Source organism: Apus apus, chromosome 1, assembly GCF_020740795.1.
Source record: "Apus apus isolate bApuApu2 chromosome 1, bApuApu2.pri.cur, whole genome shotgun sequence".
Taxonomy (NCBI): Eukaryota; Metazoa; Chordata; class Aves; order Apodiformes; family Apodidae; genus Apus; species Apus apus.
The window spans coordinates 1430132-1443224 of record NC_067282.1 but is presented as its reverse complement, the minus strand read 5'-3'; the positions used below and the strand labels follow the sequence as shown (position 1 = coordinate 1443224).

General features: G+C 57.5%; 1 protein-coding gene across 1 annotated transcript in view; it reads left to right on the top strand.

The window, feature by feature from the left end:
- The window catches only part of ARHGEF17 (Rho guanine nucleotide exchange factor 17), a 37635-nt gene that overhangs the window by 23869 nt on the left and 673 nt on the right, over nt 1-13093 (top strand). The window contains exons 3-20 of the mRNA XM_051608644.1: nt 1749-1931; nt 2339-2455; nt 2750-2842; nt 3650-3826; nt 4100-4150; nt 5090-5199; nt 5330-5415; nt 5513-5631; nt 6089-6302; nt 6608-6681; nt 6821-7014; nt 7133-7383; nt 8201-8447; nt 8827-8913; nt 9018-9085; nt 9399-9547; nt 9632-9806; nt 11660-11902. Coding sequence (XP_051464604.1) covers nt 1749-1931; nt 2339-2455; nt 2750-2842; nt 3650-3826; nt 4100-4150; nt 5090-5199; nt 5330-5415; nt 5513-5631; nt 6089-6302; nt 6608-6681; nt 6821-7014; nt 7133-7383; nt 8201-8447; nt 8827-8913; nt 9018-9085; nt 9399-9547; nt 9632-9806; nt 11660-11902 — 2638 coding nt within the window. The remainder of the gene's footprint in view (nt 1-1748; nt 1932-2338; nt 2456-2749; nt 2843-3649; nt 3827-4099; nt 4151-5089; nt 5200-5329; nt 5416-5512; nt 5632-6088; nt 6303-6607; nt 6682-6820; nt 7015-7132; nt 7384-8200; nt 8448-8826; nt 8914-9017; nt 9086-9398; nt 9548-9631; nt 9807-11659; nt 11903-13093) is intronic.

Below are 13093 nucleotides of genomic sequence, written 5' to 3'. Positions count from 1 at the left end.
GGTGGAAACACCAAAAAATCTGAGCTCTGCTCTGCTTGGTAGGAAATGGAGCCTGTAGGACATCTGCTGGGCATGTCCATGAGGGCATGGGGCACCCATCATCCCAACACCCGGCTCTCCCCATAAATGTTCCCGGCCAGATGTTGCTGCAGGAGGGAAGGAGCCTTCCAGGATGCTCCTAGTGCAGATGTTGGCTTGGAGGGGTGAGAGGACCCTGGCTCTGGTGCTTCTTCCGGGGGAAGCTGCGCAAGGTTTGGGGTCAGGCGGTGTCCTTGCTGGTGTTGACGTAGATGGAGGATTTCCTGTGGGTTGTGTCTTTCTCTGAGGTGGGACAGGAGGCTGGTTGGAGAGAGGACAGCCATGCTGGGGCTCACCAGTACCCTGCTGGATGAACTGGTTGGACACAGGTTGGAGCTACAGGGCATTTATGCCTGAGCTCTCACCTCTGGGTCATGTCCTGGCATGGTGCCACCAGGCTGACCTGGCTTTCTCACTGGGGTCACAGGGCTCCAGGAGCCCCCAGCTTCCTGTCTTAGTTGGGGCAATATGCTTGGATCTGTGATGTGGCCTGGTGGCGTGTAGCACAGTGGCTATGAGGAATGGGGACCACCTTGGAGCATCATCTTCCAGTCAAGCCAGATGGTGCATGGGCGAGCTCTGCCCCTACTCCTCGTGTGCCAAGGCAGGGACTGTCTCCATGCTCTTCTTCTCCACCTGGTCCTTGCTCCCCCAGTTTCACAGTGGGTGGGCTGGATGGCCCAGCCCAGCACCTGCTGGAGGTGTTGGCCACAGCAGGGCAAGTGAGGCAGATTATGAGTCTCAGGAAGGATGTGACCCATCTAACTTGGGTTTTCACAAGATACCCACCATCAACCTGGGGAACCTCGTCCTTGGGAGATGACTCCTCCCTTGCCAGCTTGGATGTAGGGGGTTCCAAAGCAGCTCAAGGTGGGTCCTGTCCTCACCGCTCAGCTCCATGGTCCTCCCAACACCAAGGACACCAGCAGGCCATGCTGGTTGGGCTGAGGAAGGCCTGAGAAGACCTTCTTTACCCTGCACCCTTTCCAAATCCGTCTCTCCAGTTCCCAGGACATGGTTCCCCTCCACAGCTCTGCCCCATGGGGGGACGAAAGGGCTTTTGTAGCAGAGCTGTCCACCCAGCCTTGCAGAGGACCTGCTCCTGTCCCACGTTTCCTGCTGACCCTGAGCATCACTTGTTTGCCATTGCCCAAGAGATGCTGATGATGAGGTGGTCCAGAGCTTGACCTGGTGCCTCCACCCCATTCAATCCAGCCCCTCCTGGTCCCAAACACCCTAAATCCCACCAGGAACCCACCAGCTTTGGATCCCAGGGTCATGCTGCAGTGATTCCCCAGCTGGGTCAGGCTCTGTAGCAGATGGAGGTGACCAAGGGTCACGACAGCAAAGATTTGGAGTATCTCAAGGCCGTGGCTTGGGGACAGAGGACATCGTGCTTTGGGGGTTCCTCATGCAGACCTGCTCCTTTCCCCACTCTGCCATGGAGTTGCAGTGGGTGGGATGGGACCCAGGGATGCCGGGCTACAAAACCTGCTGGTTCTTGCCACTCTTTGGTCTTTCTGATGGCCTCCACAACCCGATGTTCACTGGAGGAACCCCCTGCTGCAGGATGTCGCCGATTCCCGTATCTACAGGGCTTGCAAAAACTCGTTCTGGGATTGTGGGGAAAAGAAATCCATGGGGATCCTGACGCCTCCACGTCCCTGCAGGGTTACATGAAGCCGCTGAAGCAGCCGGAGAACTCGCTGTTGTGTGACCCATCGCTGGTGGACGAGATCTTCGACCAGATTCCCGAGCTGCTGGAGCACCACGAGCAGTTTCTGGAGCAGATCCATGACTGCGTGCAGAACTGGCATGAGAAGCAGAAAGTGGGAGACCTCCTGGTGCAGTCGGTAGGTCCTCATTGGGGTGGATTTCCCTGCGGGGAACCCGGGCGTGCGCTCACCCACGCGGCCCCGGCAGGAGAAGTTTTGGAGCAGGAGGCAGGGAACTGATTAAAGGATGGGTCAAACACGCCTGAGATGGAGAACAGGAGACAATCTCCAGGCCTGCTGTCTGCTCAGCATAACGCCGGGGTGTTGAGGTGACCAGCTGGCTCTGCAGCTCCACCGTTCTGCCTGGGGAGCAGAAATGTCAGGGCTGAAAAATCCAGGTGGGCGGGCAGTGGGAGAGCCCTCCCTGCGCCAGCCCAGAGCCACAGTTAACCCTTAGGAGCAGCTTCTTCCAAGCTTGCCCAGGATGTCCACACTGGATTTATCCTCTTTTCCACGCCCTCACGCCCTTTCTTTTCCCCTCCCAGTTCTCCAAGGATGTGCTGGTGAACATCTACTCTGCCTACATCGATAACTTCCTCAACGCCAAGGATGCCGTCAGGATCGCCAAGGAAGCCCGGCCAGCCTTCATGAAGTTCCTGGAGGTGGGTCCTAGTTCCCCTCTCTGGAGATGTTGGCCAAGGTCCAGAACAAGGCTTCTGATGGGGCAGGGTGGGGATTCATGGGAGTAAACTGGTCATGTATGATCAGACTGGGATTTTTTTTTTTTCCCCCACCGTCTTCTTGGTTTTATTGCAAAGAGACCAGGTTGGGATGAACCGGAGTCACTCCAGATGGTGTTGAAAAGGAATCACCAAATGAGTGTTGCTCCAGGTCCTGGGCTGGTGGCACAGCAGGTCCTAATGGTCCCATCCTTCTCCCCCATGGGTGTTTTGCAGCAAAGCATGCGGGAGAACAAGGAGAAGCAGGCTCTGTCTGACCTGATGATCAAGCCGGTCCAGAGGATCCCACGATATGAGCTGCTGGTGAAGGTGGGTGAGGGCAGGTGGGTGAGGGCAGGTGGGTGAGGGCAGGTGGGTGCAGGCAGGTGGGTGAGGGCAGGTGGGTGCAGGCAGGAGGGCATCTGTGCCATGCTGGGAGCAGGCGAGACCAGAGCTCCTCCCAGTCCCCACCTAACGGAAGCTCCTCAGGGGTCTCGTGTCTCTCCCAGCTCCTTTTCCCATCCCTTGACACAAAGTTGATGCCCTCAGGTCCTGGGACTGGTCACCCCAGTGAAGGTCACCCTGCTGGCCCCACTCAGCATGTTCCTGTGGGTGCACAGTCCCCTTCCCCTCTACTTTTCTGCCAGGAGGTTGGACGTTGCAGTGCCATTTTAGGACCAGTTGCACTGCCACCCCCTCCATGCCTCAGTTTCCCCATGCCAAGGTCACTCTGCTTGGCATTGAGACTGATGGGGATGTGTTTTTCAGAGTCATAGAATGGTTTGGGTTAGAGACCTTCAAAGGTCACCTAGTCCAAGCCCCTGCCATGGACAGGACATCTTCCACTAGGTCAGGTTGTTCAACATCCCATCCAACCTGGCCTCCATTCTTCCAGGGATGAATTTCAGGTGCCCATGCAAGGTGATGATGTGCTCTCAGAAGCTGGTGGCCTCTTTAAAGGTGGTAAAGACCAGGCTGGTGGTGGCCAAAGCTCAAAGCTTTGATTCTTTGTAAAACCTCTCCTGCACTGGTTTTCCATCCCTGGCAGCCAGAGCAACACAGCAGGGGTTCACCTGGGGGGTACGATGGCATCACCAGTGCCCAGGCTTTGACATCCCAGCTGTGTCCCCCTGGTAGGACCTGCTGAAGCACACGCCAGAGGACCACCCTGACCACCCTTTCCTCATCGACGCCCAACGCAACATCAAGCAAGTGGCCGAGAGGATCAACAAGGGCATGAAGAGCGCGGAGGAGGTGGAGAGGAACGCCCGGATCGTGCAGGAGATCGAGTCCCACATTGAAGGGATGGAGGACGTATGTACGGGGGTCTTCCATGGGGTCACTCTTGCCTTCTTCCCAAAATACAACCATTTCTGCTCTTCCTGGGTCATCCCAGGTTAGGCCATTTGTTTTTCTCCACTGGGTCCTGCTTTCTGCATCATCACTTAGCCCTGGTGGGCTCATGGGGGGTTTGGGAAGGGTCTGGTGTGCCAGTTCTGAGCTGGGGAGGGGACAGAGGGGCAGAGATGAGTCCCATGAGGGTCCCCACCCTTGGGTCCCTGCTCACAAGCCTCCTTGTCCCCACAGCTCCAGGCCCCGCTCCGCAGGTTCCTGCGCCAGGAGATGGTGGTGGAAGTGGTAAGAGTGGGGTGGTCTCTTGTCACCATCAGGGCCATGGGACCACACACTGGGTGGGGCAGTGGGAGACTGTGATTGCAGGTCATGGGATGCCCATGTGCCCGTGGGAGCCTAGGGATGGGTGGATGGATGGATGGATGGATGGATGGATGGATGGATGGATGGATGGATGGAAACTGCATCAGGGGAAGTTCAGAGTGGACCTTAGGAAAAGGCACTTCTCTGAGAGGGTGGTTGGTCACTGGAACAGGCTCTCCAAGGAAGTTCTCATGGGACCAAACCTGTCAGAGTTCAAGGAGTGTCTGGACCACACTTTTGGTCATACTGTTTAGTGTTAAGTGGTCCTGCAAGGAGCAGGAAGTTGGACTTGATGATCTTCGTGGGTCCTTTCTACCTTGAGATATTCTGTGACTCTCTAAGGATGGACAGATGGCTAGAAGAGTGGATGGATGGATGGATGGATGGATGGATGGATGGATGGATGGATGGATGGTAGGAACAGACCCATGGAAGGTGGGTGGAAGGATGGACAGATGGATTGATGGCAGATCAATGGGGACAATATAAAATTTGCCAAGGGTGTGGGGGCAGAGAAGACGGGTTTGGGAGCAGGTGGGAGGCAGGGAGAGCCTGCAGCAGCCCTGGGCCAGGGGACGGATAGAGAAGTTGGAGGTGGAGACCATGGAGGTCCTGTTGAGCCCATGCCTGCTGTTCCCTTGCTTCCCTGCAAGGAGGACCCTGTGGCTTTGCCCACATGGCTGTTGCACCCATGTCTCCTTTCACCATCATGAGGACACGGCCTGTCCCTACACAGACAGTCCCACCCCTCAGCCTCCCTGTGCCAAGGCAGCATGTGGGGAAACTGAGGCAGGAAACGCTGGCAGCTGGGGTGGGGGGGAAGTGGACATTAAGCCCTTGGTGTCTCCCACCACTCCACAGAAGGCAGTGGGTGGGAAGAAGGACCGCTCCTTCTTCCTCTTCACGGACCTGCTGGTGTGCACCACGTTGAAGCGCAAGTCGGGCTCCCTCCGCCGCAGCTCCATGAGCCTGTGAGTACCACCTGGGGACACCCACCACCAACACCCACAGCACTAAGGGCTCTCCCCACCAGCTGGGCAGGCTTTAGGGGTGCTGGGGACATGGGTGCAGCTCAGCCATCCCCTCCACCCAACCTCGTAGGTACACGGCAGCCAGCGTGATCGACACCGCCAGCAAGTACAAGCTGCTCTGGAAGCTGCCGCTGGAGGATGTGGACATTGTCAAAGGTCTGTCACTGTCCTGCTGGAGTGTCCCACTCCACCCCAAACCCCGTCCCTCACCCAGGGAAGAAGGGGTTAATGCCATGAGCGTGTCCCCACACAGGTGCCTCGCAAGCCACCAACCGGGAGAGCATCCAGAAGAGCATCTGCCGCCTGGATGAAGACCTCAGCACATTGGGGCAAGTCAGCAAGCTGTCAGAGACCCTCAGCTTCCCCCATCAGGTATGGCCTTGTGTGGTGTTCTCTGGCTGGGACACATTCCCCATGGGATCACCTGGATGTTCTCGGTGGGAGGGAGAACCTGCGGATGGGCTGGTGGTCAGTAATGTCCTCTAAGGGCCCAGATGCCACCAGTCTCAAAACCACAGTGGGGCTGGGGCAGCTTCTGAAGGATGCTCAGAGGTGGATGGGAGTAACATCATGTGATGGCTCTGGTGCTGTTCCCTGGCTGGACACCTTCCCCATAGGACCACCTGGGATGTCCTCAGTGGGGCTGAGAACCTATGAAAGGACTAGTGGCCATGAGTGTCCTCTAAGGACCCAGAAGCCACCAGCCCCCAAACAGTCATGGCATTGGGGCAGCCTCTGAAGGATGCTCAAGGGAAGGATGGGGGCATCAGTGCACATGTGGCTGGTGGTGGCCCATCCCCAAGAGTTGAAATTCTGTCACTGTCCCCAGACTCTGGATGATGTGATCAAAGACCTGATGGCTGCCATTCACCGGGAGCTGGCTGAGAAGCAATCCCTGTCCTTCAGCATGGCCTTCCCCCCCAACAAGATGGAGCTCAGCACCACCAAAGCTGATGGCACCGAGTCCTTCATCTTTGAGTTCCCCAACCCTGACGCCCGGCTCGGCTTTGAGCAAGCCTTTGAGGATGCCAAGAAGAAGCTGGGTAACACCACGGACTGGGGAGGTGGACACGGTGGTGGGCTTGGCATAGAATCATAGAATCATGGAAAGGTTTGGGTTGGAAGGGACCTCAAACATCAACTAGTTCCAACTCCTCTGCATGGGCAGGGACACCTTCCACTAGACCGGGTTGCTCAGGGTTTCTCAAGGTCCTGTCCAACCTGGTTTTGAAGACTTCCAGGGATGGGGCACTCGCAGCTTCTCTGGGCAGCCTGTTCCATCAAGGCCCCTGCTCTAGTAGATCCCTTTTCTCCATCACTTCTTCATCCTCCAATTCACTTTTCCCAGCCTCCAGCAAAAACTGCCTGGACCCGGAGTTACTCAAGGCCATCCCCATCATGAAGACACGGAGTGGCATGCAGGTACTTAGTGGTGGGCTTCAAGCAACCCATGAAAGCTGAGATCCTCTCCATCCTGGTGACCTTGCTGCCGGATGCCCTCGAGCTCCGTGTATCATTCCCGAACGACCCAAGTCATTCCATCTTTTTGCTTCCCTTGCAGTTTTCTTGTGCTTCTCCCAGTCACGGCAGCCCGGAAAGTTCTCATGAAGTTTGGGTTTGCAACAGCGACGGGTACGTGGGGCAGGTTTGTCTGCTCAGCATCCGGAAGGAGCCCACGGTGGAGGCTTGCATCGCCGTCTGCTCCGCCAGGATCCTCTGCATCGCTTCCGTGCCCGGCCTCAAACGGGCCTATAGGTAGGACCTCCATCCCCACCTGCATCATGGAGCTGGGTGGGCATGGGGTGATGCTGGAGCTGCTTCTTTTCCACCCCCCCCCCCCCCGGCCTCCCTTTCCTTCCCGTGGTGGTGGCAGGGAGCGTGTTGAAGCGGTGGGCAGCCCTTCCTCGGAGTCGGCGGCGGCGCCGGCGGAGGACGCGGGGCCTCAGCCCTGCCTGCACATCTCCATCTCGGGATCCTCCCTGGAGCTCTCGGAGCCGGTCGATGGTGGCAACAGGGAGTTGGTGCCCTTTGATAGTGATGACACGGATGACGAGTCCTCGCCCAGTCCCTCGGGGACGCTGCAGAGCCAAGCCAGCCACTCCACCATCTCCTCCAGCTTTGGCAGTGAGTGTGTCCCCCCCCCCACCCCCCCAGCCCCTGCTTAGCAGATAAAAAACCACTTTTTGCCCCTAATCATAGAATGCCAGGGTGGAAGGGTCCTCAAGGATCTTGGAGTCACAGACTGGTTTGAATTGGAAGTGACCTCAGAGATCATCTAGTTCCAACCCCCCTGCCATGGGTAGGGACACCTCCCACCAGCCCAGGCTGCTTCAAGCCCCATCCAACCTGCCCTTCAACACTTCCACATTCACAACCTCCCTGGGAAACCTGTTCATCATCAGGTCCAACCTTTCTAGGTAGGAACATGGTTTAGATGAGATGGCCCAGCAACCTTGTCAAGCTGAGGCTTGAAATTGTCCAGTGCTGGGGAACACACCACCTCCCTGGGAGCTTATTCCAGTGCCTAAGTATTCTCATAGGGAAAAAATTTCCTTCTGGTGTCCAGTTGGGATCTCCCCAGGAGTAACTTGCATCCATCACCCCTCATCTTTTCCATGCAACTCCTTGTAAAAAGGAAGTCTCCATCTTCTTGGCAGCCACCCTAGAAGTACATGGAGTCATAGAACAATGGGCTGCTCCATCGATTTGGCTGCTCTTCCTTATATTCCTTGGGGAAACCTGCAGGTGGAGGCTTTTGAGCCAAGGAAATCCCAGGCAAAGAGATGTTGGAGGGGGTATCAGCCCAACACGGCGGTGCTGGGATGGGGCTGGTGGCTTTGTGTAAAACCCGATGGATCTGCGGTCACTTCCCCATCACTCTGATGGGTGTTGGGCGGGCCTGATGTGACCCATTCCTTCCTCTTCTTCCTCTTCCCCGCAGATGAAGAGATCCCGAGCTGCAAGGAGGCAACGGTGGAGATGACAAGCTCGGAGGAAGAGCAAGAACCTGGTTTCATGCCCATCACTGGCACCTACGGCCAAAACCGGCACGGCGAGAGCCCCACGGACGGGCGAGCCCTGCGCCGCTCCAGCCGCGGCTCCTTCACCCGGGGCAGCCTCGAGGACCTCCTCAGCCTGGACCCTGAAGCCCACCAGAGCTCCATGTGGTTGGGCACTGAGGATGGCTGGTACGTCCCCAGGATCTGAGGAGGGACTTCAGACTTGTAGTGAGAGGACAAGGGGGAACGGATTAAAACCGGAGGAGGGGAGATTTAGGTTGGACATGAGGAGGAAATTCTTCAGTGTGAGGGTGGGGAGATGCTGGAAGAGGCTGCCCAGAGAAGCTGTGGCTGCCCCATCCCTGGCAGTGTTGAAGGGCAGGTTGGATGGGGCTTGGAGCAGCCTGGCCTGGTGGCAGGTGTCCCTGCCCATGCAGGGGGTTGCAACTAGATGATGTTTGAAGTCCCTACCAACTCAAGCCATTCAATGATTCTGTGATCCAGGGGAGATACACGTGGGGTGGCTGCCAGTGCCAGGTGGTTCTCAAGCTTTGCTCTTCCCCCTCAGCATCCACGTGTACCAGTCCTCAGACAACATCCGGAACAGGAAGAACAGCATGAAGATGCAACACGCAGCTGCCGTCATGTGCATCTTGTAAGCGGGGAAGATTTTTGGCTCTGGAGTGTCCACAGTGAGGGGGCTTGGGTTGGCTGAGTAGGGCTCTGTGACCGGTTGTCCAAGGGTTTTTCTCCTGGCAGGTACCTGGATAACCAGGTTTTCGTATCGTTGGCCAATGGGGAGCTCGTTGTGTATCAGCGAGAGGCAGGTGAGGACAGATCGGGGGCATCGAAAGGTGCTGGGGGGGCTCAACACAGCCCCAAAGTGGTGGGTGTTGGGTGGGTGGCCCCAGGGAGGGATACTTGGTGTGTCGGTGGGTTTCCTGCTCCTTGACTTTCGGAGCCAGGTCAAAGTGTGCATCCTTCTCCTGGTCCCTGCCCACCACTGGCCTTCCCTGGAGACATCAGCTCCTGTCCCCTCTAACAGAAGGACCTGTAGATGGGTGTCTCCAGCCACTGGGTCAAGATGGATTTTTTGGAGGGATGCTTTAACTACCCATCCCTTTCGCACCACCCTCACAGGCCGCTTCTGGGACCCCCAAAACTCCAAGTCCCTGTCCCTGGGCTCCCCGGGGAGCCCCATCACCAAGATGGTGGCGGTGGCAGGGAAGCTCTGGTGCGGCTGCCAAAACCGGGTCATCGTCCTCAACACGGCCACGTTGGCACAAGAGGTACCATGGGGCAACGATGGGAGGCCAGGAGGAGGGAATTGGTGGTGAGCATCAATGGCATCTCTGTGGCTTTGTCACCTGCAGCACACGCTCCAGGTGGGACAAGACAGCGGGCGCAGCGTCACCTGCATGGTGAGCGCGGGGACGGGCGTGTGGGTCGCGCTGCAGAGCAGCGCCCAGGTCCGGCTCTACCACGCCACCAGCTACGAGCAGTTGGCTGAAGCAGACATCACCCCTCCCGTGCACAAGATGCTGGCTGGTGAGTCCCACCCCTGGCAGGAGGACCATGGGCACTCCCAGCCCAGAACCCACCCGTGTCCTGGGCTGTGTCACCAGCAGCGTGAGCAGCAGGGCCAGGGAGGGGATTGTCCCCTCTGCTCTGCTCTGCTGAGACCCCCCTGCAGGGCTGGGAACAGCTCTGGGGTCCCCAGCACAGGAAGGACACGGAGCTGTTGGAGAGAGGCCAGAGGAGGCCCCGGAGATGCTGGGAGGGCTGGAGCAGCTCTGCTCTGGAGCCAGGCTGGGAGAGCTGGGGTGTTCAGCCTGGAGAAGAGAAGGCTCCAGGGAGACCTGAGAGCACCTTCCAGTGCCTGAAGGGGCTCCAGGAAAGCTGGGGAGGGGCTTGGGACAAGGGCAGGGAGGGCTGGGAGCAGGGGGAAGGGTTTCCAGCTGGCAGAGGAAGCTGGAGATGAGATGTGAGGGAGAAATTCTGGGCTGTGAGGGTGGTGAGAGCCTGGCCCCGGTTGCCCAGGGAAGCTGTGGCTGCCCCATCCCTGGCAGTGTTGAAGGGCAGGTTGGATGGGGCTTGGAGCAGCCTGGGCTGCTGGGAGGTGTCCCTGCCCATGCAGGGGGGTTGGAATGATCTTGATCATCAAGATGATCTTGAAGGTCCCTTCCAACCCAAACCAGTCTGGGATTCTGTGACTCTGGTGGGTGCCCATCACTGCCCCCAGCTCATGGGGTTTGTCCTCAGTGTTGTGCAGCTGCATAATCCCACGGGGGAATAGGGCAGGTGGATAATCCCATGCAGAATTCCAGCATCCCCAGGGCACCAGTGTAATCCCACAGGATAACAGCGAATCCTCTGGATGGTTTCATGATCCCTGCAAGAACAGGGCAGCTCTTGGGTCTCTGAGTAATCCCATGAAGACGTTGGGCAGCACCTGGACATCAGCAGAATCCCACAGGGTGACAGGGCAGCCCTTGGGTGGCTGCATAATCCCATGTGGAAATAGGGAAAGACCTGGACATCTGCATAATCCCACAGGGAAATTGGGCAGCAACCTCGGTGGCTTCATAATCCCGCTCAGAAATAGAGCATGTCCTGGGCATCTGCATAATCCCATGTGGGAACAGGGCATCTCCTGGGCATCTGCATAATCCCATGTGGGAATAGGGCATCTCCTGGGCATCTGCATAATCCCATGTGGGAACAGGGCATCTCCTGGGCATCTGCATAATCCCATGTGGGAATAGGGCATCTCCTGGGCATCTGCATAATCCCATGTGGGAACAGGGCATCTCCTGGGCATCTGCATAATCCCATGTGGGAATAGGGCATCTCCTGGGCATCTGCATAATCCCATGTGGGAATAGGGCATCTCCTGGGCATCTGCATAATCCCATGTGGGAACAGGGCATCTCCTGGGCATCTGCATAATCCCATGTGGGAATAGGGCATCTCCTGGGCATCTGCATAATCCCGTGTGGGAATAGGGCATCTCCTGGGCATCTGCATAATCCCACCCGGAATTCAGACGCTGCATCTGCCATCACCTCTGGATGCTTTACACCAGCTGTGGGAGGTTGTGGGTTCTCTCCCCTGTACCCCACATACCCCAGATTCCCCTGGGATGGAAGGCAGGGTGGAATGCTGACATCTGGGAGTGCTGACATTGGGGGTGCTGACATCCAGGATGCTGACGTCTGGGGGTGCTGACATTGGGGTGCTGACATCCAGGATGCTGACGTCTGGGGGTGCTGACATCCAGGGGTGCTGACATCCAGGGTGCTGACATCTGGGAGTGCTGACATCTGGGGGTGCTGACATCCAGGGGTGCTGACGTTGGGGGTGCAGACACTGGGGGTGCTGACGAGTGGGGTGCTCCCCAGGCTCGGATGCCATCATCCGGCAGCACAAGGCCGCCTGCCTGCGGATCACGGCTCTCCTGGCCTGCAAGGATCTGCTGTGGATCGGGACAAGTGCTGGCGTGGTGCTCACCCTGGCTGTGTCAGCCAAGGCAGCCCCAGCCTTGGTGGGACTCTCCCAAGGTCACACTGGCCACGTCCGGTTCCTCACCGCCATCGAGCTGCCCGACGGCTTCGACGTCCTTTTCCCATTGCCAAGGGAAACAGGTAGGTGGGATGATGATGGGGACACACACACCCCCCTGATCCTGACCTGTTTATGGGGCTGGGGATGCCATCATCATCTGAGAAGATTGTGATGGGACAAGGGGTGATGGTTTGAAACGGACAGAGGAGAGATTTAGGTTAGATATGAGGAAGAAATTCTTCACTCTCAGGGTGGTGAGGAGCTGGGATGGGTTGCCCAGGGAGGTTGTTGATGCCCCATCCCTGGAGGTTTTTAAGGTCAGGTTGGATGAGGTTTTGTGCCACCTGATCTAGTGGTGGGGTTCCCTACTCATGGCAGGGGGGTCAGAACTGGATGATATTTAAGGTCCCTTCCAACCATAATGATTCTGTGATTCTATCTCATTGGTGGATAACCAGGAATAGCCTTCGAATGTCATCAGAGTCCCCACTCCATCCTTGCCATGCTAAAATCCAGGGGGGAAAAATAAGGGTGGGGAAAAAATGAGGTGTAAACATCCCCCCCCCCCCACCCCCCAGGTTTGGGGGAGCACTGAAGTGATCCCAAATTTCCCTGGGAGACTAATTCCCATAGGGAAAAGCAAACAGAAAGGTGCATGCTGTCTCATCTGAGCCCAAGTTGGGTTGGGATGGGGGGCAGGTGATGGAGGGGGGGGAGGAGGTAGTAATTGGGGTGGAAGGGCCTAATGTGGATGGGAGGGGCTATTTGGGGATGGGAGGAGTTTTGGGGGGGCCAAGATGTGGCATCTGGGAAAGTGGGGGTGACAGTGGTGGGAGGGTGGTGGTGGGAGGATGCTAGGATGGTGCTGGTGGGATGACGCTGGCATAATGTTGGTGGGAGGATGGTGGTGGGATGGTGGGAGGATGGTGGTGGGATGGTGGGAGGATGTTCCTGGGAGGATGCTGGTGGGATGGGATGGTGGTGGGAAGACACTGGTGGGATGCTATTGGGATAATGCTGGTGGGAGGATGCCGGGATCATGTTGGTGGGAGGATGGTGCTGGGATGATGCTGTTGGGAGGATGCCGGTGGGATGGAGTTAGGATGATGCTGGTTGGGATGATGCTGGGGTGATGCTGGTGGGATGATGCTGGGATGATGCTGGTAGGATGATGGTGGGATGATGCTGGTGGGACGATGACATTGGAATGATGCTGCTGGGATGATGCTGCTGGGATGATGCTGCTGGGATGATGCTGCTGGGATGGTGAC